The following is a 24,636-nucleotide window of genomic DNA, read 5'->3' as shown; positions in this document are numbered from 1 at the left end:
TTTTTTTCAATTGCACTTGTAGCCTACCTTTCTGTTACTGTTCAAGACATGGTCATAATAAAAATACATTAAGAAATCAGTAAAATCATTCAAAGCCTTTCACTTGAATTGCACTCCAAAGGATAACTCTTGTCTTCAAAACTCTTATTTATTTTTATTGAAGTTGTTTTTTCACATTTCTGAACCACCCATCTCCCTCAGAGATCAACTGATTTTCAAAACTAGCTTTTACTTAAATTCTAGCCTTTCAAAAAGGGGAAAACCAAATGTAGCAATTGCACTCACATGACATGCTGGGTATGCTTACTGTTAATCACGATGGGGAATTAACTGTCAGCTTTTAAAAATCCATGTAATGGTAGGAATATCATGTCTGAAGCACCTCTACCCATAAAAGAAATTTTAATAACTGATGTTCACTTGGTTCCTTTCTTTGTTCTTTCTTTAACATTAGAAACCAACTCAGTACAGGCAGTCCTTGCTTAGTGACATTAATTGGGACTGGAATTTACACCATTAATGTTGTCATAAAGTGCAACATTGTGTGATCATGCTGCTTAGCAATGTCATCCCGGCTGTCCCCAATTACTGTCATTAAGCGAGGATTTCACATATTTGGAACTTCTGACTTCTGGTTTCTCTCTTGACTTTGTTTGTGGTAAGCCAGCAGGACAGGGCACAAATTATGATCACACAGCTGTGGGATGCTGTGATGGATTGAAATCTGTGCCGGTTGTCAAGTGCCCAGGTCACAATCGTGACTGTGGTGGTGCTGTGATACCTGAAACTTCAAGGATCAGTTGTAACTCCTGTTCAGCAGCATTTGAATGGTCACTGAATGAGTGTTGTTAAATGAGAACCACCTTTAACATCTTCAAATGTTCTAAAACATAGTCTTTCCAATGGAGCTATCGTAAAAGAAGCAACATTTAGTCAGAAATGTTTAAGGACAATCTTTATTTTCACTGAGATGCTCCTGGAGTTAAGTCAACATTGGTATCTGGAATGACATTAGGTCCTTCACCATTTAAAAGAGGGTCCCATTGGTTAAAATATTTAGAGAGATCTAGAGAAGATAAATTCAAATCAGATGGCACATACATGAAAATATTAAATTGTATTAACAAATTATATTTCTAAGTCACAATATATTAAAATTAAGCTTGCTTTGATGTTCTAAAACTGACATGCTGGAAACAGAAAAGTCATAGTGATTGGATAGCTGACTTCATCTGAACAGCATAGTCTAAGTCTCTAATTTATAAGGTCTGGAAGGATCCCCTTTTAAACTGAGTTGTAGGGTCAATATACTTTAAAATATGTTTGCTTGAAAAGTATATTCCACTTTTCAATAAAACTTCCAAAGGATGTAGAAACATGTACAATATAAAAAATACATATTAAAAAATAGGAGAATCAGCTAAATAAATGCCTGGCACTAAAAAGTTAATGACTGGCAATGTTCATGTCTTCAAGGAAGAAATTCTACAGGTAATGTTCTGTTGACAAGGTCATTTGTAATAAAGGGATTTCTTGGAGGAAAGCCTCCAAATAATTTCAGTACATAACATATTGATATAAATACATGTTCATTCAGGTATCAGGGTCCCAAGCCAACTGGTAGACCATCTACTTGCTTTCTCATATGTTTCAAAAGTTTATTCTCTAGTCAGTAATACTGATATGTAACCTAAGTCTTTTTATATATTAAAAATGCTCATGATAAACAAATGTATTATATGACTGGTTCTTTAGTTCAGCTTTAAAAGAAACACTGTTTTTATTCTGTGTAGTATTTAAAAGTCTCAGATGCTTGGGAGATGAATCTGAATGGTATAGACCAGTAATGGCGAACCTATGACACACATGTCAAAAAGGTGACATGCCACAACATTTGGATGACACACCACCATTCACGGACACCCAACAGTATTCTCGAAATCACATCCCATTATCATGTGATTTTCAAAGGTAGTTGAGACTATGCAAGAATTGGGGTGTGCGCAACCTTCAGTCTCTCTGAAAATGGCATGTGAGAGATAGGCTCTTGCATGGCCTCTGGAGTCTCTGAAAATCACATGAGAACAGGTCGTGCTTTTGCAGGCTGCAGAAGAGCATTCTCTAAGGCAGACATGTCAAACACAAGGCCCGGGGGCCAGATCCAGCCCACGAAGTGGTTTCATGTGGCCCGTGAAGCCATCCTGGAAACAGTGAGGGAACAGCCCCCACTGCCTTGGCCCTGGCCCAGAGACCCTCAGCTGGCTACGCCCACCCAGTAGGTCATACGCACTCTAGCCACGCCCACCCAGTAGGCCACGCCCACCCTGGCCATACCCACCCGGCCCCCTGAGGGCAACTGCAATGGTGATGCGGCCCTCAATGAAATTGAGTTTGACATCCTTGCTCTAAGGCAGGGGTGTCAAACTCAATTTCATTGAGGGCCGCATCAGCATTGCGGTTGCCCTCAGGGGGCCGGGTGGGTGTGGCCTGGGTGGGTGTGGCCTACTGGGTGGGCATGGCTAGAGTGTGTATGGCCTACTGGGTGGGCGTGGCCAGCTCTACATCGTTCGCATCAAGGGTGCCTATGGGGGCCTGGGCAGGAGTGGGACAGATCTGAGGGTCTCTGGCAGAAGGAGGGTCTCTGGGCCAGGGCAGTGGGGGCCGTTCCCTCACTGTTTCCAGGATGGCTTCGCGGGCCGCATGAAACCACTTCGCGGGCCGGATCCGGCCCCCGGGCCTTGTGTTTGACATGTCTGCTCTAAGGCCACTTAAAGGCCTTGTGTGAGCCAAGCTGCCTTGGGTAGGCTGCAGGGGCCTATCAGCAGAGAACAGAGCCTAAAGATAAGTGGCACAAAGCAAGGTCCTAGGGATCACACGCACCATCGGACTACATTCTTTAAAATGAATAAATAGGTAAAGAATTGTTTCTCTTTTGTTCGTGTGTGTGTGTGTGTGTGTGGCACATCCATAGTCAAGTTAGGCATTTTCTGGGTTTTTTTTTACATGCCAAGCCCAAAAGATTTGCCATCCCTATATAAACAGTTTACCTTCCCTTATACTCTCAGAGCAGAGATACAGATGCTGTGTTATATGACTTCCACGCCCCATACTCCTCTTCTTGAAGTATGGTATTTTCACTTACACTGACCACCAGGAGGCCCATGTAACCAGTTGGAAGTCATGCAAAACCATACTTGGGAGTTTGACAATTTAGCATCTGCAGTTCTCTGCTCTGAGAGCTTAAGGGAAGATGGACAGTATTTACTATTCTTACAATCTCTAAATATCATTTGTTGCAACCACTGAGTATCAGGATCTGCATAGCTCCTAAAGTTAGTGCACTGTATATAGTAGTCATCTAAAGTGCAAGGGTCTATAAGCTCAATTTCCAGGAGAGGGTTCCAACCCCACAGAATAACATCTGGCTACCTGTGTCTCGGGAGTTCCAATAAGGATGAAACTAGTCATCCAATGTTTTCAGGTGGTCAATGTAATTAGAGGATACATCACACTTTTGGGGTCCTTTGAGTCAGTTTTTGATTCCTGGTGACTGGGCAAGTAAGTCCCTGCAGCTTTCTTGCCAAGATTTCAGAAATGGTTTGCCATTGCCCATTTCCCAGGACTGAGAGGTGACTGTCTCAAGTTCACCCCGCTGGCTTTGTGCTTAAAAAGTAGGACTCCTGGTTTTTAGCTTTAACCACTATCTCAAACTGTTTGTCTGTTTCTCTCTCTCTTTCTCTCCGACATGTAACATGTTCAATTTGATATGTACATATGCATTATATTTTCAGGTAGCTTTAGTGATCAAACACTAAAGTTGCATCAAATATTGTGAAAGATACTGTCTGTAACACATCACCTTATCAACATGTAGTAATACTGGGTGTTAAAAATTAAATATAAAAGCAATGCAGCAACTTACTCAAATGTTTCTGTAAGAAGGCCAGTGAAGCTTCGTTGCTAATATCAATAGCTGTTTGGGGATCTATATCTCCTTTCAGTTTAAAAATCTTCCCAATTATGTTTCCGGTAAGGAACGTAAAGTCGGAAAAACTCTGATGTACTGATCCTCTGAAAACAGCAAAAGTGCAAAGGATAAGCCTAATAAGTAATCAAAGAAGTCTGACTAGAAGAGTGAATCTTTACAAACACTGCTGAAACATGTGGAACCTAATTAAATGTTTTTGGTTCTGAAGATTCTTGTTTACATTTTATCTCTACATGTTTGTCCCAAGGGTTTTGATGGTTGTGGTAATGTTCTGTGTCCTTTATTCATTTTTCCCCCCAGCGGTAATAATAAGTTAGAATTGTTTATTATCATTATAATAAAAGTACATGCAATAACCTTTCATTTGGAGACCAAAGGAACACAACTACAGTTACTACTTTGAGGTAAAATTCAGTCCTTGTTCAACAATTAGTATTCATGTTTGATTTTTTTCAATTAGATCACAGAGATTATTTTAATCATGTATATACGTAGCAAGTTTACGATATTTAAGAGCTATCCTACGCAATACAGGTGAAACTTGAAAAATTAGAATATCGTGCAAAAGTTTATTTCAGTAATGCAACTCCAAAGGGGAAACTAATATATGAGATAGACTCATTACATGCAAAGCAAGATAGTTCAAGCCGTGATTTGTCATAATTGTGATGATTATGGCGTACGGCTCATGAAAACCCCAAATCCACAATCTCAGTAAATTAGAATATTGTGAAAAGGTGCAATATTCTAGGCTCAAAGTGTCCCACTCTAATCAGCTAATTAAGCCATAACACCTGCAAAGGGTTCCTGAGCCTTTAAATGGTCTCTCAGTCTGGTTCAGTAGGAATCACAATCATGGGGAAGACTGCTGACCTGACAGTTGTGCAGAAAACCATCATTGACACCCTCCGTAAGGAGGGAAAGCCTCAAAAGGTAATTGCAAAAGAAGTTGGATGTTCCCAAGGTGCTGTATCAAAGCACATTAATAGAAAGTTATGTGGAAGGGAAAAGTGTGGAAGAAAAAGGTGCACAAGCAGCAGGGATGACCGCAGCCTGGAGAGGATTGTCAGGAAAAGGCCATTCAAAAGTGTTGGGGACTTTCACAAGGAGTGGACTGAGGCTGGAGTCAATGCATCAAGAGCCACCGCACACAGACGGATCCTGGACATGGGCTTCAAATGTCGTATTCCTCTTGTCAAGCCGCTCCTGAACAACAAACGACGTCAGAAGCGTCTTACCTGGGCTAAAGAAAAACAGACCTGGTCTGTTGCTCAGTGGTCCAAAGTCCTCTTTTCTGATGAGAGCAACTTTTGCGTCTCATTTGGAAACCAAGGACCCAGAGTCTGGAGGAAGAATGGAGAGGCACACACTGCAAGATGCTTGAAGTCCAGTGTAAAGTTTCCACAGTCTGTGTTGATTTGGGGAGCCATGTCATCTGCTGGTGTTGGTCCACTGTGCTTCATTAAGTCCAGGGTCAACGCAGCCATCTACCAGGAGATTTTGGAGCACTTCATGCTTCCTTCCACAGGCGAGCTTTATGGGGATGCTGACTTCATTTTCCAGCAGGATTTGGCACCTGCCCACACTGCCAAAAGCATCAAAACCTGGTTCAATGACCGTGGGATTACTGTGCTTGATTGGCCAGCAAACCCGCCTGACCTGAACCCCATAGAGAATCTATGGGGCATTGCCAAGAGAAAGATGAGAGACATGAGACCGAACAATGCAGAAGAGCTGAAGGCCGCTATTGAAGCATCCTGGTCTTCCATAACACCTCAGCAGTGCCACAGGCTGATAACTTCCATGCCATGCCCCATTGAGGCAGTAATTGCTGCAAAAGGGGCCCAAACCAAGTACTGAGTACCTATGCATGCTTATACTTTTCAGAGGTCCGATATTGTTTTATGTACACTCGTTTTATTGATTGCATGTAATATTCTAATTTTCTGAGATTGTGGATTTGGGGTTTTCATGAGCTGTACGCCATAATCATCACAATTATGACAAATCACGGCTTGAACAATCTTGCTTTGCATATAATGAGTCTATCTCATACATTAGTTTCCCCTTTTAAGTTGCATTACTGAAATAAATGAACTTTTGCACGATATTCTAATTTTTAGAGTTTCACCTGTATATGTATTCTGCTAAACTACCTGCTGATCACTATCAGTAATATCATAAATGAACCCAGGGAGAGGGAGGGAGGGAGGGAGATGTCTACTTTTAAAGCAGTGCACAAGGAAAATTTGATCTCATTCAGAAAGGATCCTTTGCATAGGAGCCGATTATGAGGATCTCAGTAGCATGTAGAAATATACTGATTTACAATTTGACCTAATTTAAGATCCCTTAAGGAGAAGACATCAACTGACCTGTATTAAAACATCAAGAAGAAAAAGAGAAACATCACTGAACTTCAATATTTCCTGTTGGTGGACCAGGGGATTAGGCCTGCCAACTTGTTGGCTTAAGCTTGAGAGAAATGACAAACTGTTTTGATTTACGTTTACTTAATACTTATTGCAACTTATTGTGCTCAGGAGCATACCTTTTGAAGTAAAAGATCTTAAATGGTAAGTGAGCACCTGTCCATGGTAAGTGAGCACCTGTCCAGCCTAGACGAGTTCAAATCACCAGGACCAGATGGACTACACCCCAAGGTTTTGAAGGAACTGGCACACGTGATCTCAGAACCACTGAACTATATTTTTCAAAGATCCTGGAGCACTGGGGAACTACCAGAGGACTGGAAGAGAGCTGAAGTTGTTCCCATCTTCAAAAAAGGGGAAAAAATAGATCCAGGAAACTACAGACCTATCAGCCTGACCTCAATACCTGGGAAGATTCTAGAAAAGATAACCAAACAACAAATCAGCGAACACCTTGATGCAAACAAAGCCTTCACTAAAAGTCAACATGGGTTTGTCAAAAACAGATCATGCCAGACAAATCTTATTGCATTCTTTGACCAAGTGACAAAATTAGTGGACCAGAGGAATGCTGTAGATATAATTTACTTGGACTTCAGTAAGGCATTTGATAAAGTAGATCACAACCTACTACTTGATAAGATAGAAAAATGTGGGTTAGATAGCATCACCACCAGATGGATTCGTAGCTGGCTGACAGGCCGTACTCAGCGTGTGTTCCTCAATGGAACTGCATCTACATGGAAGGAAGTGTGTAGTGGGGTGCCCCAGGGCTCTGTTCTGGGCCCAGTGCTCTTCAACATCTTCATCAAGGATTTGGATGAGGGGATAGATGGGGAACTCATCAAATTTGCAGACGACACCAAGCTGGCAGGAATAGCCAATACTCCAGAAGATAGGCTTAAGATACAGGAGGATCTGGACAGACTCGAACATTGGGCGCTATCTAACAAAATGAAATTCAATTGTGAAAAAAGTAAGGTTCTAGATTTAGGCAGGAAAAATAAAATGCACAGGTATAGTATAGGTGGTACCTTGCTCAATAGTAGTAACTGTGAGGGGGGTCTCAGAGTCCTAGTAGACAATCACTTCAATATGAGCCAGCAGTGTGCTGCAGCTGCCAAAAAAGCCAACACAGTGCTAGGCTGCATTAACAGAGGAATAGAATCAAGATCACGTGAAGTATTAATACCACTTTACAATGCCTTGGTAAGGCCACACCTGGAATACTGCATCCAGTTTTGGTCACCACGATGTAAAAAAGATGTTGAGACTCTAGAAAGGGTACAGAGAAGAGCAACAAAGATGATTAGGGGACTGGAGGCTAAAACATATAGGGAACAGTTGCTGGAATTGGGTATGTGTAGTTTAACGAACAAAAGGGTGAGGGGTGACATGATAGCAGTGTTCCAATATCTCAGGGGCTGCCACAAAGAAGAGGGAGTCAAGCTATTCTCCAAAGCACCTGAAAGCAGGACAAGAAGCAACGGATGGAAACTAGTCAAGGAGAGAAGCAACCTAGAACCAAGGAGAAACTTCCTGACAGTTAGAACAATTAACCAGTGGAGCAACCTGCCTCCAGAAGTGGTGAATGCTCCAACACTGGAAGTTTTTAAGAAGAGACTGGACAGCCATTTGTCTGAAATGGTATAGGGTTTCTTTCCTGAGCATGGGGTTGGACTAGATGACCTCCAAGGTCCCTTCCAACTTATTATTATTATTAAATTTGTTGAATGTATTGAGTACTATTGCCAAGATGGCAGTGACATTTGTATCACCTACCTACGTTATGTTAGGGAGAGACCTAACAGAAGTAGAAAAGATTAAGAAGAGATGGCAAGAATACATAGAACTATACAAGAAAGATCTTAACAACCCTGATAGCCCCAATGGTGTGATTGCTGACCTTGAGCCAGACTCCTGGAGTGCAAAGACAAGCAGGTCTTCGGAAGCATTATTAATAATAAAGCTAGTGGAGGTGATGGTATTCCAGCTGAGCTATTTAAAATCCTAACAGATGACACTGTTAAAGTGCTGCTTTCAATATGTCAGCAAATTTGAAAAATTCAACAGTGGCCATAGGATATAAAAAGTTCAGTTTATGTAATATTCTAATCCCAAAGAAGGGCATGCCAAAGAATGTTCAAACTACCAAACAGTTGTGCTCTTTTCACATACCAGCAAAGTCACACTCAAAATCTTATAAGCTAGGCTTCAGAAATATGTGAACTAAGAATTAGCAGAAGTATAAGCCGGGTTTCAAAGAGGCAGAACTAGAGATCAAATTGCCAACAATTAATGGATTATGGTGAAAGCAAGAGAGTTCCATAAAAACATCTACATCTGCTTCATTGGCTACAGGAAAGCCTTGGATTGTGTAGATTACAGAACACTGGCAAGTTCTTAAAGAGATGGGAATACCAGACTACTTTACCTGTCTCCTGAGAAACCAATATTGGGTCAAGAACCAACAGTTAGAATCGGACATGGAACAACTGATTAATTCAAAATAGAGAAAGGAGTCCAACAAGGCTCTATAATAATCATGTGAAATGCCAGCCTGTATAAATCACAAGCTGGAATTCCTCCTTGGGAGGAAAGCTGGGAGAAATATCAACAACCTCAGATACACAGGTGATACTACTCTACTGACAGAAAGTGAAGAAGCACTAAAGTGCCTCTTGATGAGGGTTAAAAACGAGTGCAAAAATTCACTTGAAACCAACATTAATAAAACTAAGATAATGGCATCCAGTCCCATCATTTTCTGGCAAATAGAAGGGGAAGAAATGGAAGCAGTGAGAGATTTTATTTTCTTGGGTTCCAAGATCACCACAGACAATGACTGCAGTCATGAAATTAAAAGACACTTGCTTCTTGGGAGGAAAGCTATAGTAAATCTAGACGGCATCTTAAGCAGAGACATCACCTTGTTGACAAAGGTACATATAATAAAAGGTACAGTTTTCCCAATAACAATGTAGGGTTGTGAGAGTTGGACCAAGAAGGCTGAGCACTGAAGAACTGATACTTTCAAATTGTGGTGTTGGTGAAGACTTTTGAGTGTCTCTTGGACTGTAAAGATATCAAATCAGTCAATCCTAAAGGAAATCAGTCCTGTTCATTGGAAGGACACATACTGAAGCTGAAGCTCAAATTTGGCCACCAGATGAGAAGAAAAGACCCTGATGTTGAGAAAGGCAAAAGGAGAAAGGGATGCAGAGGATGAGATAGCAACAGCAATAAGCACTAAGACTTATACACTGCTCCATAGTACTTTATAGCAGTCTCTGGGTGGTTTACTATGTCAGCATATTTTCCCCAATAATCTGGGTCTTTAATTACCAACTTCTGAAGGATGAAAGTCTGAGTCAACTTCGAGCCCCATCAGAAACGAACTCCAGCTGTGGACACAGTTTGCCTGCAATACTGCATTCTAACCACTGTGCCATCAGGGTAAAGGTAAAGGTTCCCCCGCACATGCGTGCTAGTTGTTTCCGACTCTAGGGGCCGGTGCTCATCTCCGTTTCAAAGCCGAAGAGCCAGCGTTTGTCCGAGGACGTCTCCGTGGTCATGTGGCCGGCATGACTAGACGCCAAAGGTGCACGGAACGCTGTTACCTTCCCACCGTCGTGGTCCCTATTTTTCTACTTGCATTTTTATGTGCTTTCGAACTGCTAGGTTGGCAGAAGCTGGGACGAGTAACAGGCGCTCACTCTGTTACACGGCACTCGGAATTCGACCCGCCATCAGGGTACAGACAGTTAAATAGTGTCATTGACACAATGAACATAAATTTGGGCAAATTCTGGAAGAAAGTGGAGGTCAGGGAGGCCTGGCGTGCTATGGCCCATAGAGAGTTGGACACAGCTTAATGACTGAACAACTGCAACAACTACAAATCCTACCTACTTACCTACAGCTGCAAAATCAAATGAGTTCTGTGATATGCCAATTATGCTCCTCAGTGATATAGCAACCCGATTTGAATCCCATGAGTGGATTTATATGAGGTAATTGGTCTGGAGAAGCAGCTTTTGATATCTGAGAGCTACTAAAAGGTAGGAAATATATAAATCTTATTTTATAGGGAATTACTAGGGATACTGCAATAGATAGAACTTAGCAATTCAAAAGCTAGGTGGTATTTTGCAGATCCGATAGGCAGCACTCTTATCTTTAAATCATCAAGCAAGTGCAGAAGGGCAATGGATGTGATTTCATCCCAATGGAAGTGCTAAAGGAAAATACTAATTGGTGGTTATTAGTCCTGGTCTCCTCACAATCACTGACTGAACAGCAAACATCCCAAAGGAGTGGGGTTTAGTTATAATAATCCCCATTTTGGGGAAACGGAATAAAGAAACCTCTGCCATAATAAGTTACCATTAATCTGATTTGAATAAAGAGGAATTGCAGAAAAGCAAGCAGGCTTTAGGAAAACATGCTCAGTGGGTGATCAAGCGTTAAGAGGTACAGCATGTTGCTGAAATGTCTTCATCTTCATCATTAGGTTTGCATTTGGCTCAGCCCCAAAGAGTAATCTTTTAAGAAAGCTATCAGAAATCTTAACCTATTGTGTATTCTATATTGATGGCTGTTTTTCATTTGGAATAGAACACAGTGTTGGAACGTGGGCACAGGCTTGAGTTATGACATAGTGGCTTGCAGGCCCTAGTTATATAAGTTTTTATTTACTGAATTTGTATGCTCTTCCATCTCACAATCAAGTGACTGGCTGCTTAGGCAGCAGATTTGTCAGCCCTTCAAAGTAGGCAAAGGAACAGAACCCGCAAGGATTCCAGGAAGACACTTTATTTTTTTATTATTTTTTAATTTATTCTCTCCTGCAAGGTGACTTTTACACTTAGTTGTTGTGGAGTAGAAAACCAGAATCTAGAAAATCTGTCAGTTTCTTTTTTTCACACTTTCCCTTTTCTCAAATTGAAAAAAAATCTTTTCTGAAAGTTGTCCCTTAATAGTTAAATAATTTCTTTCCCCTTCCGAAGAACAGTTCTACATTCTTTAATTAATGGTGCAGTTAGATGTGACCAAATAAAAGCTATGCTGCCTTGTATTTAACAGAGGATCCAGAGGAGATTAACCTGTACAGAATACAGAATAATAGAGTTGGAAGGGACCTTGGAAGTCTTCTAGCCCAACCCCCTGCTCAAGCAGGAGACATAGGTACTATAGGTATAGGAGACCCTATACCATTATATACACCTATATCTGTGGTGGCGAACCTATGGCATGCGTGCCACAGGAGGCACGCAGAGCCCTCTCTGTGAGCATGCTCTCCATGGCCCCAGTCCTAGGCCTTCACCTGGGTTTTATAAAGCCTTTTCACTTTAGGCCTCCGCCGTGTGCAAAAAAAAAGATTCAATTAATCAATTTCAACTTCTCAAGGGGAAAAAAAAGATCTCGCAAAGTTGGAATTGATTGATTGAACTTTTTGGTCCCACCTAGTCTGCCGTTACCACTGCAGCCACACCCAGCCAATTGGCCACGCCCAGCCAATTGGCCACACCCACCTGGCACCCGACAATACATAAGTGGGTTTTGCGTTGCAGTTTAGGCACTCGATCTCTAAAAGGTTCGCCATCCCTGACCTATATCATGTTCCTAATCAATAAGAACACAGAAAGAATAGTGAGACCTTGAAAGAGGAGCACTGTAACAATATTTTCAGGATGGACAATCATGGAAAATTAATCCCAGGAAAAGAATCCCACCCAGTCTGAGGAGAATCAATGAATTACCTTTATTGTTCAAACTTAGATGACAGGTTATGTAATCTAGGCTCCCTGTGGGATAACTGAAATTTAGAGGGACCAATAACAATATTGTAGGATTATCAAATGTTGCTTTTGTCAATATCATCCCTGGGGTTTTATCATATTTTAGCCTTATGAGATTTTTACCATTTAAGATTTAAAAATAATAATCTGGACACCACCTGCAGGGGATATGGGTGCTTATCTCAGTTGTATCTGTTTAATTTTAAACTATATAAAATGTAACTCTATAATACCATCGCTCCAAACTCCATTCTAAACAAATTAATTAATTAATTATTGACATTTGACACTCACTCAATAGTTATCATTTTTCTTTCTCTGCCTTTGTAATTAAGTTTCTTCATCTCTAGGATATTCGAAGCCCACTGGTATTTTTCTGAATTAATAAACAGCAATGGCTGGTGAACTTTGGGATATACTTCATCAGAGAGGGGAAGCATCCAAGCATCAAGAGCAACACCACATCTGTTCAGAAAAAAAAATTCTGTGACATGTTAGTGCCAGTTTGCACATCCTAATCTTGCACATAGATGCTATATAAATCACACATCTGTATCCATAGAGACATTCTATGTTAATTTCATTAGGTTCCATTAGGAGAAACTTTTTGTAAGTGTAAATGTTCAGTTTTAAGAGGCAGTGGGCTCTCCTATGATAAGTTGCTTAATACATATTGAAAAGCAAAAGGAATTTGTCATGGAATACCTTAGGGCTATCCTGAATTACAGATTTTTCCACGAACACTGGGCTGAGGATTTCAAGATGAATCCATGGAAAGGAGAGTACTATATCAGGTTGACATCACTTTACTGGAAGTGCTTGGAGCTGGCCAATATGATGCTGTGTAATAATTTTCTTTACTGTGATTTTATGTTTATGTTTATTGTTCTCTAAGGCAAGCTACCTTGAATCTATAGAATAAGTAGCATGCACATCTATTTACCAATCAATCAATTCTATATCTGCATTTCTTCTATTATGCATTTATATGTTTTTATCAGGGCTTTTCAACCAGTGGTACGGGTACCACCTGTGGTACATTGGCACCTGGCAGGTGGTACGCGACCATCCTAGAAAAGTGGTAGCGGGGGAGGGGAATGAGCTGAACCGGTGGCAGCACCGCACAAGCCTGAGCAAGAGACGGCTGGAGCTGCAGGGCTGTCAGGGCTCAGCAGAAGCGCCAGGATCAGCACCAGGATCCAGCTGGAGCTCGGCACTGATCCTGGCGCTTCTGAGCCCAGAAGAAGCGCCGATCAGCTGGAATGTTGCAGCATGTCCAGGATCTTGTGATTTACGTTCAGATGCTTGGCAACTGATTCATATTTATGACGGTCACAGTGTCCCAGGGTCATGTGAAGTGACCAAAACCTGCTGCAACCACCCAGCAGAAGGGGGGGGGGAATAAAAACCAACCACCACCCCACCCCACCCCCGCTGCCAATCCTCAACAGAAATGCTCACAACAATGAAAATCTCGGACAGGAGGAAGAGCGCCACCGGGCGGGAAGGCAGTGTCTTGCTTGTCTGTGGCTTGGGGGGCACTTTTTCCAGTGCCATTATAACTTCGAACAGTCACTAAGCGAACTGTTGTAAGTTGAGGACTCCCGATACTTCATCACTTTTTTCCTTTTTTTTGGTCCTCAAGTTTTTGACACCTTGCTAGGCGACTGGTGGTACTCGGATGTCGCCATATCCTAAAAGTGGTACAATGGGTGAAAAGGTTGAAAAGCCCTGGTCTTTATTATAGTAACATTCACACATAGATAGAATGTTCCACTCTTCAGTACAAATAGTTGCAAAACAATTTATGCCCATTACAGTGGAGGATTTCCTACTTTTAATTCAGATTAAAGAGGGACTATCTCTCTTTAGTCTCAGATTAGTTTACTCTATTTCCATGGTGGCAAACCTATGGGATGGGTGCCACAGGTGGCACGCAGAGTCCTCTCTGTGGGCACACGCACCATCACCACAGTTCTAGGCCTTCAGCTGGGTTTTTAAAACCTTTTTGCTTTAGGCCTCTGCCACCATGGGCAAAAAAAAAGGTTCAATAAATTTCAACTTCTCGCAGGAAAAAAATCTCTCGCAAAGTTGGAATCAATTGAACTTTTTAGTCCCACCCAGTGTGCCGTTACCACTGCAGCCATGCCCACCCAATGGACTACACCGACCCAATAGGCCACAACCACCCAATGGGCCACACCAACATAATGGACCATGCCCACCTGGCACCCAACGATACATAAGTAGGTTTTGGGTTGCAGTTTGGGCATTCAGTCTCTAAAAGGTTCGCCATCACTGCTCTGTTTAATGTCAGATCATATGTAGAATATTACTTCCTACCAATAGTCAATCCAACAGTAGATCAGTAAAACCAACAAATTGTAATTAGAAAAGTGAATCTATAAACAAATAAAAAGAATCATACAATTAGAGGATGGCCTGTCATTTGGAACAAAGTCTTAAGAGAAATGTAACAAAAAACAAAGCCACAGTATCACAAAAAGTGCTCAGAACTGAGGAATGGGGACAGTAATAATTATTGAATAATATTATTCAATACATACTCATACACTTCACTTTAAAATTTGGCAGAAATCATTGTGCAATGTTCGCCTATTCCATGAATTCATGTAAGAATTACAGAGGGAGGGGGAGGGAGGGAGAGAAAGAGAGAGAGAGAGAGAGAGAGAGAGAGAGAGAGAGAGAGAGAGAGAGAGAGAGAGAGAGAGAGAGAGAGAGAGAGAATGTCTTCTAATCAGGGTTGACCTCTGCAGTTTTCTTGTCAAGATTTCAAAGGTGGTTTAACATTGCCTGCTTTCTAGAACTGAGAGAGACTGGCCTGCTTAGCAATGGCAATCTGAACAGTCCCAGTTGCCATTATAACTCCAGATGTACAGGTCACTAAGTGAAGGGGAGTCCAAGATAAGGAGCATGGGGGGGTGACACAGGCGGATAGTGGAGGTCCTGGGAGCCTGGTGCAGGTAGAGTTGGGGGGGGGGGGGGCTGGAGTGTGAAGATGCCTGTAGATGAGCAAGGGGAATTGAAGCACCCTAACTAACAATTGTAAGTGTGGGTGAGCCGCAAGTGCCCAACTCTTGATCACATGGCTACTGGGGGAGGGTCTGAAATGACCATACCTTTGAGGATGGATTATTTAAGTGCCAATGTTCAGGGCTGCCATAACTTCAAACAGTCTGAAACAATGGCCATAACTCAAGGACTATCTGTAAAACAAATATTACTGCAAAGAAAAGCCACTGGGCCAACCTGATAGAGTTTCACTTTTTACTAGTTCTTACTTGAATCGTGCATCTTTGCTAAGCGTTTCTATGACTGTGGCAGCACCAAAAGAATGTCCCATTGCTGCTATCTTCTGTAAGTCAATAGAATCCTGAAAAGAAAATGATATTGAATGATATTGCCTTTTGTTTTCAATCAGATGGGTCTATTTTAATTCATCCTATACTAAGGATTCTGATTTCTGTAAATCAAGAATTGGCTTAGTGCCCTCCAGCTGTTTTAGATATCGGTCCCTTTTGCCAAAATTAAACAGCTACAGGTGGTTAACATGAATTGATGTCTATCACAATCTCTTAACCATATTCACCACATTCTTTAACATTAAGCCTACAATGTGACACCATTTCTGGATAACGAACACAGGAATAAAAAGATACCAAAATACCGCAACAGAATAGAGCTGGAAGGGACCTTGGAGGTCTTCTAGTCCAGCCCCCTGCTCGAGCAGGAGAACCTATACCCTTTCAGACAAATGACTGTCTAGTCTCTTCTTAAAAACCTCTAGTGATGGAGCGCCCACGATTCCTGAAAGCAAGCTGTTCCACAAACAATCTTTGTTTTAAATAGTTGTTAGCACTCACTGGAAATGGTGAATACTCTGAACTGCCTTATTAAAGAGCTTCAGATGATAGGGCAAAACACATACAGATTAATACCAAGGATATAGTAGATCTGCTACAAAGAATTAGATGAGCAGCTGTAAGATCCTGGATTTAGATCGATGTTCAGGTCTACATTCAGGTGACTCTACTTCAGGGCTGCACTTGAACACAGAATTCATTGGGTCTCAGGAGACTCTTGGATAAATTAATGTGTTTTAACATGTAAGAAATCAGATGGCACAGGAAGACTGTTGCCATATTAGAAACCCCAGCTGTAACAGCTATCTTAGAGAAAGGAGAAACATTAAAAAAAAACAGGATAGTGAAGTGTTGAAGCAAATGCTTTTCATCTAATCAGTCTCTCTCTTAAGGAAACTCTTGAATGATACACTGTGCCCAGAAAGGTAAGCAGCACTGAGTGTTTTTTAGAAGCAATCATGGAAATGGATTTATATTGCTTAACCACCAATTAACAAGTCTAAGCATATTCAGTTACCTCAAAAGGGGTACATGTTAAAGAAGCAATTATTATATTAATGGTCATCTATTTGATTTTCTGGTACCATCTGAACCTTTAGAGAAACACAAGATCAGATTCATCCAATGTCATCATAATAACGATAAAGTGTTAACTGTTTTACCACAGCACTTCAACATAGTGCCAGTCTGAAATACATAGTACAACATATAAAATTATGAATTTCCAATTAGCAAGGGGAATTTTCTGCCTCTTTTACCTTTAAAAGACTCCAGTTGATATTTAAAGGCAGAAGGTTCTTAATGGGATTTCCAGAATTAATTTCAAGCAAAAGGTTAAGTGCTCTAATGCATTCTTCTGCCCTTTGCTGTACCTACATGAAGAAGAGACAAAAAACACTTTCAGCATATGGCTTAGCAACTGCCTGTGTATCTATGGCCTCTATCTAATGTGTGATTAGGATTTTTTCTAAACTAAGGATTTATCTTTAAAGGGGGCACTATAATTAGGCCATAGGTTAACTTTTTAAAAAGAAAGCTAAACTGAACCTGGAGGAAGTAAAGTATGATTACTAAAAAAAAATAATTCTGAGCAAAATGCTTGAGTTAAGATAAGTAGTGAACTTCAGATATTTCAGGTCTTATTTTGGAATGAAAAATTCCTTGGTCACCTTATGCCGTGTGCTGAGAGAATATGGGAAATGTGCCCATGTTCCTTCCCTTAGTTCTTTCAATGCGCTTTTAATGCCATCAACCTCTGGAGTCCAGATCTGATCTGATCTGATCTGTTAGTATGGGTGGTGCTAGAACATCTACCACCCCAATGCGGAATTTCTCTGTAGCTGTAGAAGAGATTATGAGTAGCTGTCAGCATCATTTCTGTTACATAGCTTGACTCATTCATATTATGCTGTTGGCAGTGCTAACAAAATGCCACCAAAGACATGTGAATGACTTGGTCCTGCCAAACCACGGTTATCTTCTACATTTGCAGAAGTGTTATGGTCCAGGTTAAGACTCTGAAGCACAAGACTTTCACAATGAGTCTAACAATGATTGTGACATTCCAGCCAAATATGCCTTTTATAGAACTGCTAATGATGTCAGTCTAAAAATGGTTATCAAGGCTGAGAATACTTCTGTCATGACAAATCTCAGAGAAAATCAAGACTGATAGCAACCTGTTATGGTCAAGAGAGGTTCAAATTCAAAACTGACTTTTAATGACATGGAATACGGTCTCATATTTTCCCTCTGAAACAAAGTTGATGTTATCCATTAACCAGTACATACTCTCTTTGCAATATCGTTGGACAGGTGTGTGTGTGTGTTGGGGGGAAGGATTAGATAAAACTATAAGTAGAGCAGATATCAAAGTCAGCATTTGCAAGGGAAGACCAATGTCTTTTTGGTACCAAGAACACAATTGGTAGTGATGCGGCTCCTTATGTGTCCTCATACCAGATTGACATTCAGCCTTTGAAATATGTTCCAAGGGTGGAATTCTTTAACCTACCTGCCTTTCTGAGATTTATTTTTCGACACTGAGTAAATCTTTAGGGGTTGGTGATAGGGCCATAGTTGTTGATTGCACGGTGTGGGAAGCAATAGATAGAATGGTCACAGGGGGATTCTAAAAGTGGTAAATCAGATGACACTATCATATCTACTTCAACTACAGAGTGTATGACTAGGCATATTGATTTAAAATATAGGGGCTCCCGAAAGTGAATCAATGATGCTTCTGTAATACACTAAATTTAGAAGATTTGCATGAATACCTGTTGCCTCCTCAATGAAAGTTCATTTTCATCTGGTTTTAATTTCCTGTAGAAAATCCACTCCTTGTGCAATGCTGGGGGTTTTCCTTTGGCTCCTATGGTAGGGTTTTCTTTATAGTAATATGTAGCTGAAGAGGACTGGTCTCTAATGGAAAAAAAACCCACTATATCTGTGCTTTGAGAAAGCAACACTTTCCCCCCTCAAAGCTCATACAATGCCTTATAAATGTGCTAATATGTATATTAGAACTCATTCCTAATTTAGCACCAGAATATAACATTGAAGAAAACTCTGTTGTACTATGTAAAAGGTAAAGGTTACTAAGATTAATATGTACAGATGGCAAAAGAATGAGTTTACATCTAAAAAAAACCTCCCTTTGTACAGTCCTGTAATTCCTCAATTTGGAGTAGAGTGGGGAGAACTGGATGGAGCTAAATGTTTACTAGCCAGATGCCCTTCCTGATGCCAGTCTGAATTCACAGCAGAACTTTTTTCTTTGCATTCTAGAGAGAAACATCTGCTGCTACCTAGGATTCAACCTTCTGAGTGGGAGGCAAGCATCTTCACCGTTTAAATTAATTTAGACTGGCTTATTGATTGATAAAAGGAGATCAGAATTTCTGAATGTGTGGAAGACTATGTTTTCATAGTGTTAAGAATGAATTTTGGGGAAAAAATTATAATCAATTCTTTATTTTAGGATTATGATTTGTTTCTGTAAATAAATGCAATACTTCTAACTTTGGAGAGCATTCAATTCTTTATCTAATGATGATATTTACTGTATCTCCACAGGAAAATCAACTGTGATTATAAATATTAAAATTTGCCCATCCCTAAGCATTGTAAAAGCCTACTGTCTACTGGTTAAGGCACCAGGCTAGAAAGGAAGAGGCCTTGAGTTCTACTTCTACCACCCAGTTCAGTGACTTTGGGCCACTCAGGCTCTCTCAGTCCAAACCACCTCACAGGGTTGTTGTGGGGAAAATAGGGGAAGAAGGAGTATTAGATGTGCTTGCTACCTTGAGTTATTTATAAAAATTATAAAGGCAAAATATAAACAAAAACAAATACATAAATAAAAATTAGTTAAGTGGTTCAGCATCAGCCCATAGGCAACCTAAGGCTTGAATCACTATAGGTATTATTCCATAGTGGATCTCAGTGATTGGTTAAGTGAAATTCTTTGGTATTTTCAGTTTATAATAAGTACAAAGTCCTTTATTAGATTCTACATACATATTTCTACTTCAGTCAATTAAAGAACCTATGCATACCTATGCTCCACGGAAGCAACAACAAATCCCTGAGATGCCATTTCAATGCAAATTGCAGAATACAGCGTCCTAGTGAAATAAATATAATTTTGCAATTTAAGTCAGTCTTTTAAATCATTTGCATGCTACATCTCCTTTTTACGATTGGTATAAGGCATTATACACAAACGGTCTCAATTCCTAGATTTTTTAAAAAGGTTAAACATGTCCTCATCCACACATTTATAAGGTAAAATGTACAAAGATGAAAAAAATGAAAGAGAATGGATCGGGGAAATGTACACGTCCTATGTTGAAGAACATTCTGCCAGTCTTCAGTTCCCTTTCTGCATTGTGGGAAATATTTCTTTGTCATGCCCATAGTCACAAAACTCAAAAGAGGCCAAGGTAGCTTTAAGGCTGTTTCCCCTCCCCAGATTCTATTCACATCAGAAACAATTAGGGGGCATGGAAAATGTACTGGTGTGAAACATTTTAGCCCTCCTCCCCCCTCCCCCCAAATTATTTTCATGCCAGAGGTTGTGCCTGGTTTTTTACTCATTCTGGGCAAAGATGATACTGCGAAAAAGAAAGGAGGAGCTTTTGGACAACTGCTTACAGCTCATGACAGAGAAAATGCCCAGTTATGAGAAGCTAGAGAAACAGCTGGGTCAGCAAATAACTAGAAACATGCAGGGCAGATGGAATGAACAAAGACAATAAAGCGGAGAGTGTGATGGACGATAAAATGTGATAAAGGTTGGGGAGGAGTTGGATGGCAAAAAGAAAATGCTGCCCAGACTCCCCCTGTAGAGGAGATGGGTGACATAAAAGTTTATAAATAAAATAAAAAAACATAAAGCTGTTATGAAGAGAATGCAGGATGGGAGAATTCCATTTTTAAAATCAGAATAACAAAGGCTAAAGCTTATGAATTGCCCCCAATTACAGGTGCGTGAATAAACACGGGACAACACCCACATGGCCCAAAACTAGAAGCTCCAGTTTCATCTTGGTTCCTCCAGGCATGTCTGACCCACAGCTCTAATAATCAGTAGTCAGCATGGCCAAAGACTGCTCTTGGTATGGAACTATGTTAGTTTTGGTTATAACCATCTTCATCGTCTTATCACCTTCCAAACCTCAAATATTAATATTGCAGCTATGAAATTGTTAACATGTAAGAAAAGGTGGAACTTATTTCAGGAGATATTTTTATTTTTTATCTATAGTATTATGAAAGTCATATACTGCCCATTTTGCCATATTTCTGACCGATATATAGGGTGAAGCCATGCCAGATAAAAAATGAGGATATTATATTGGATTGTCTTGAATGAATGCAAACATACATTGGTGAACCAGGCTTGTTTTTTTTCAGAGATATCAGATATGTAAAAAGGCAGTATTACCTAAATCCTCCAAGTCCATGGGAAAAAATAATTAGAGGATATTTTTCTCCAGTCTTGAATTCAGCATTCCACGTTGCAGGAGATGTAACTGAGCCTAGACAAAGGAAAACAAATCTTGTTAACTTTTCTGATTTTTTTTAAACGGCTTCACTAGACTGAAATTAAACTCATTTTAAAAACTGCACTACGTTCTTAATCTAGCTTTTAGAGAATAACTTAAGAATACTTAATGTTAAAAAAATTAATGGCACTGCTCCCCTATAAATATATTTTAGAAAGTTTTTTTCAGAATTCTGGTAGTACAAATTGTTCTTATGCCGTGTGCTAAATAATCATGTAATGGCCATTTTAGCATTAGCAATGTTTGGAGTTGTTGAAATTGAACACAATACACCAATTTAAGCTCAACTTCCTCTGTGGGACATAATTGGAACTGAATAAAAAATATTGCCACTATGGACCCAAAGATTTCATAAATAAGCTTCAACAATTTGTCTAGATTGTTGTGTGTCATTAAAAAAAGTACAGTAATAGGCTTTTCCTTAAACTACTGTACCTTGGAATAGTTTTTGGATTTTTTTTCTATCTTTTACTGTGTTTTTCTATCCAAATCAACTTTGGATGGGCCTAGCATAGAAGTGAATTTTTATATAGCCTTCGTATTGTTGTAACATTCTTTTACAAATAGAGGTAGTCCTTGATTTATAACTGCAATTGAGCCCAAAATGTCTCTTGCTGAGACAGTTGTCAAATGATTTTTGCCCCATTTTACAACCTTTCTTGCTACAGCTGTTAAGTGAATCACTGTAGTTGTTAGGTTAGTAACATGGTTGTTAAGTAAATCTGGCTTCGCCATTGACTTTACTTGATAGAAGGTCGTAAAAGGTGATCACATATGTTAGGTCCCCAAAGAAATGTATTTTAACCCTATGCCTATTTTCTATCTTTCTGTAGCCTTTCTTTGTGGCCTGCCATTCTGTCGGGAGGGAGAAGCTTTTGGAATTGCTTTGCACTGTCTGCTATGATGCTGGCTCAGGAATTCTGGGAGCTGAAGTCCACGAGTCATAAAAGAGCCAAGATTGCCTACCCCTGGCCCAGGGGATGGAATGTCTCTCCCTTATCTGAGACAAGGTTTGCACTTGGAGCCAAAAGAATTCGAAAGTGAAAGAGGCCTTGAGGAGCCCACCAAAAAGACAGCTACCAAAACACTATGCCACCTGTGGACTGGCTGGGAGTCAAATGAACACTGAGACTGGGGGTGGGGGGAGTATTGAATGTTGCTTTTAATATAATGCTTCGCAGCTTTTTTCCTCAGACCTCACCTTGATTCCCTGCTGTCACTAACTCCTAATAAAAGTTCCTTTTGAGACAATGCCTGTTTCAAGAGTTCTGCTTTCTTGGGTAGCTTAGCTGAGGTAGGTCCTTACATAAGGCAAGATCTGAAAGAAAAACCCGCAAAGCAGGTTTTTGGGACAATGTTACTATCATAAATATGAGTCAGTGGACAAGTGTCTGAATTTTGATCATGTGGCCATGGGGATGCTGCAATGGTCATAAGTGTGAAAAATGGTCATAAGTCACTTTTTTCAGTGCTGTTTTAACTTTGAACGATCACTAAATGAACTGTTGTAAGTCAAGGACTATCTGTAATAAGTAACAAGCAGCTAAAGTCCAATTATCTCAATGTATAAGAATCTATTTCTCTAACAGCACTAATCAGAATATTGCTGGCATCTACATAATTACTTTTCTAAGAATCAGATTTAGAAAATGCATACACTTGAAATATATCTGCACAAGAATATGGGTTGCTGTTATAATTCATAACCTCTCTGAAACTTACCAAAATAACGTGCTAGAATGAACTCCCCTATTATCAAATACATATTAAGAAAATGAGAGAGTCCAGAATAATATTCTTTATTGGGAATCCATTTTGTATCTTCATAATTCATATCATTTTGGGAAGGATAATACAGACGCAAAAAAGTCCCCTGTTATAAAATAATAAAATTAATTATTGAAAACTGTTTCTAAATGTTTAATTTAAAAAAGCATTAATTAATAATAAGTGTTCTACCCTTAATCCAACTCATTTTAAACACTGCCAAAAACATGCTTAAAAATACAGTTTTTCAAATTGAACTAGGTTTTCTAAAGTATTCATGTTGGCCATAACCAAAGTAGATTTTGGACGGCACCATTACTGCATCTGCTGATTTATAGCATCAGCATAGTCACATGGTGAAACTTTGCACTTCATTGCAGTCTGAAATTCTACATCTACGCTATGTACAGAAAATTTGTTTATCTCAAAACCACTTAAAATCCTTTTTTATATCCTATTATTAAAGTGTCCCCACATTGTATCAAAAAAACTAGTTAAAATTGCCTTAAAATTGGCTTGGATAGAATTTTGTATTTATTTTGTAATGCGTGGAAAAAAACATGAATGAACACCTTTTTCCTTATTTCTAGCAAAATGAATGAGAGATATGAATGAATCCAAAACACGGATTTGTTATGGAGGTTTCCCATAAAAGCTTTTTAAATAAAAACCAGGTTGTTTTCATCATTATAAAAAGAAAAGAGAATAATAACAGTAAGCCACCTAGAGTCGCCTCAGCAAGATGGCGACATAGAAATTTAATAAATAAATAAAACTAAGCATTTGTGTCACGGGCTAGACTTCTGAATGGGACAATAGTGGGCTTGTATCATGAGGGGTTCCAAATATTTAATGCACAACTGACAGGGAAGGAATGGAAAAACTGATTGGCAGAGGTACCTTGGTGACACCTACTTTGTTTGGAGATGACATTCTGCCAGTTACCTGACTGCAGTAACTAATCAAACTTCTACCCTGAAAACAATAGTGCTAGATGGATAATAGGCTAAACTATTTTATATTTTCAGTTTGGGTTTGTTTTCATGCAAGCTATTTGGCATTGTTAGTAATGTAAAATTGGGGTATATTAATAATTCAGGTAGTTATAAGTACCTGAATACCATAACCAGTCATGAGGTCTGTACATCCCACAGAATAAGGGCCTTTGCCTTCAGGAATTCTCATGCCCATTTTCTTTAACCTTAGCAGACAAATCTGAAAATCAAGGAAACAGATAAAAGTATGGGAATTATACTAGGTTAAACAATGCAATAACAAAGATAAATATTACAATGGATTTGTGCAGATGAGAAATTCATTGAACTTTCAGAAAAATCCAACAGAGGAAATAGAGACTTAAAGTTAAACTTAGATTAATTATTAATTATACCAACAGTTTCTTATCTCTTCCTTTAGTATATATTATTACTGATGCAGAAAACCTTTGTAAGGAACTACTATAATATGCATATATTTATTACTTTGTTCCCTTCCTTTGTTACTGTAGAAATTAGCTGGGGAAAGATTATGGTAGCAATATTAAATAGCATCCATTTATGAATTATCTGCTTCCAAAAGAAACAGAACTCAAAAAGGGACTGTCCTGTGCAAATAACATTTTAGATTGTTTTACATAAATGTTTTTCATAACACACACACAATATAAATGTATATTATTTACACAGTGGTATT

General features: G+C 39.6%; 1 protein-coding gene across 1 annotated transcript; it reads right to left on the bottom strand.

Moving 5' to 3' along the window:
• Positions 1–962: 962 nt before the first annotated feature.
• Positions 963–24,135, bottom strand: PLA2G7 (phospholipase A2 group VII; the record flags this gene model as incomplete). Its single annotated transcript, XM_083359803.1, has 10 exons — positions 963–1,066; positions 3,923–4,071; positions 12,516–12,686; positions 15,524–15,615; positions 16,864–16,977; positions 18,385–18,529; positions 19,666–19,734; positions 21,057–21,150; positions 22,900–23,050; positions 24,058–24,135. The coding sequence occupies 10 exons, from the start codon at positions 24,133–24,135 to the stop codon at positions 963–965; spliced, it is 1,167 nt and encodes a 388-aa protein (XP_083215929.1).
• Positions 24,136–24,636: the final 501 nt, after the last annotated feature.

This window comes from Vipera ursinii, assembly GCF_947247035.1.
Source record: "Vipera ursinii genome assembly, chromosome: 1".
NCBI lineage: Eukaryota > Metazoa > Chordata > Lepidosauria > Squamata > Viperidae > Vipera > Vipera ursinii.
Note: the sequence above shows the minus strand (reverse complement) of the source record. Positions and strands in the feature narration are given on the sequence as shown.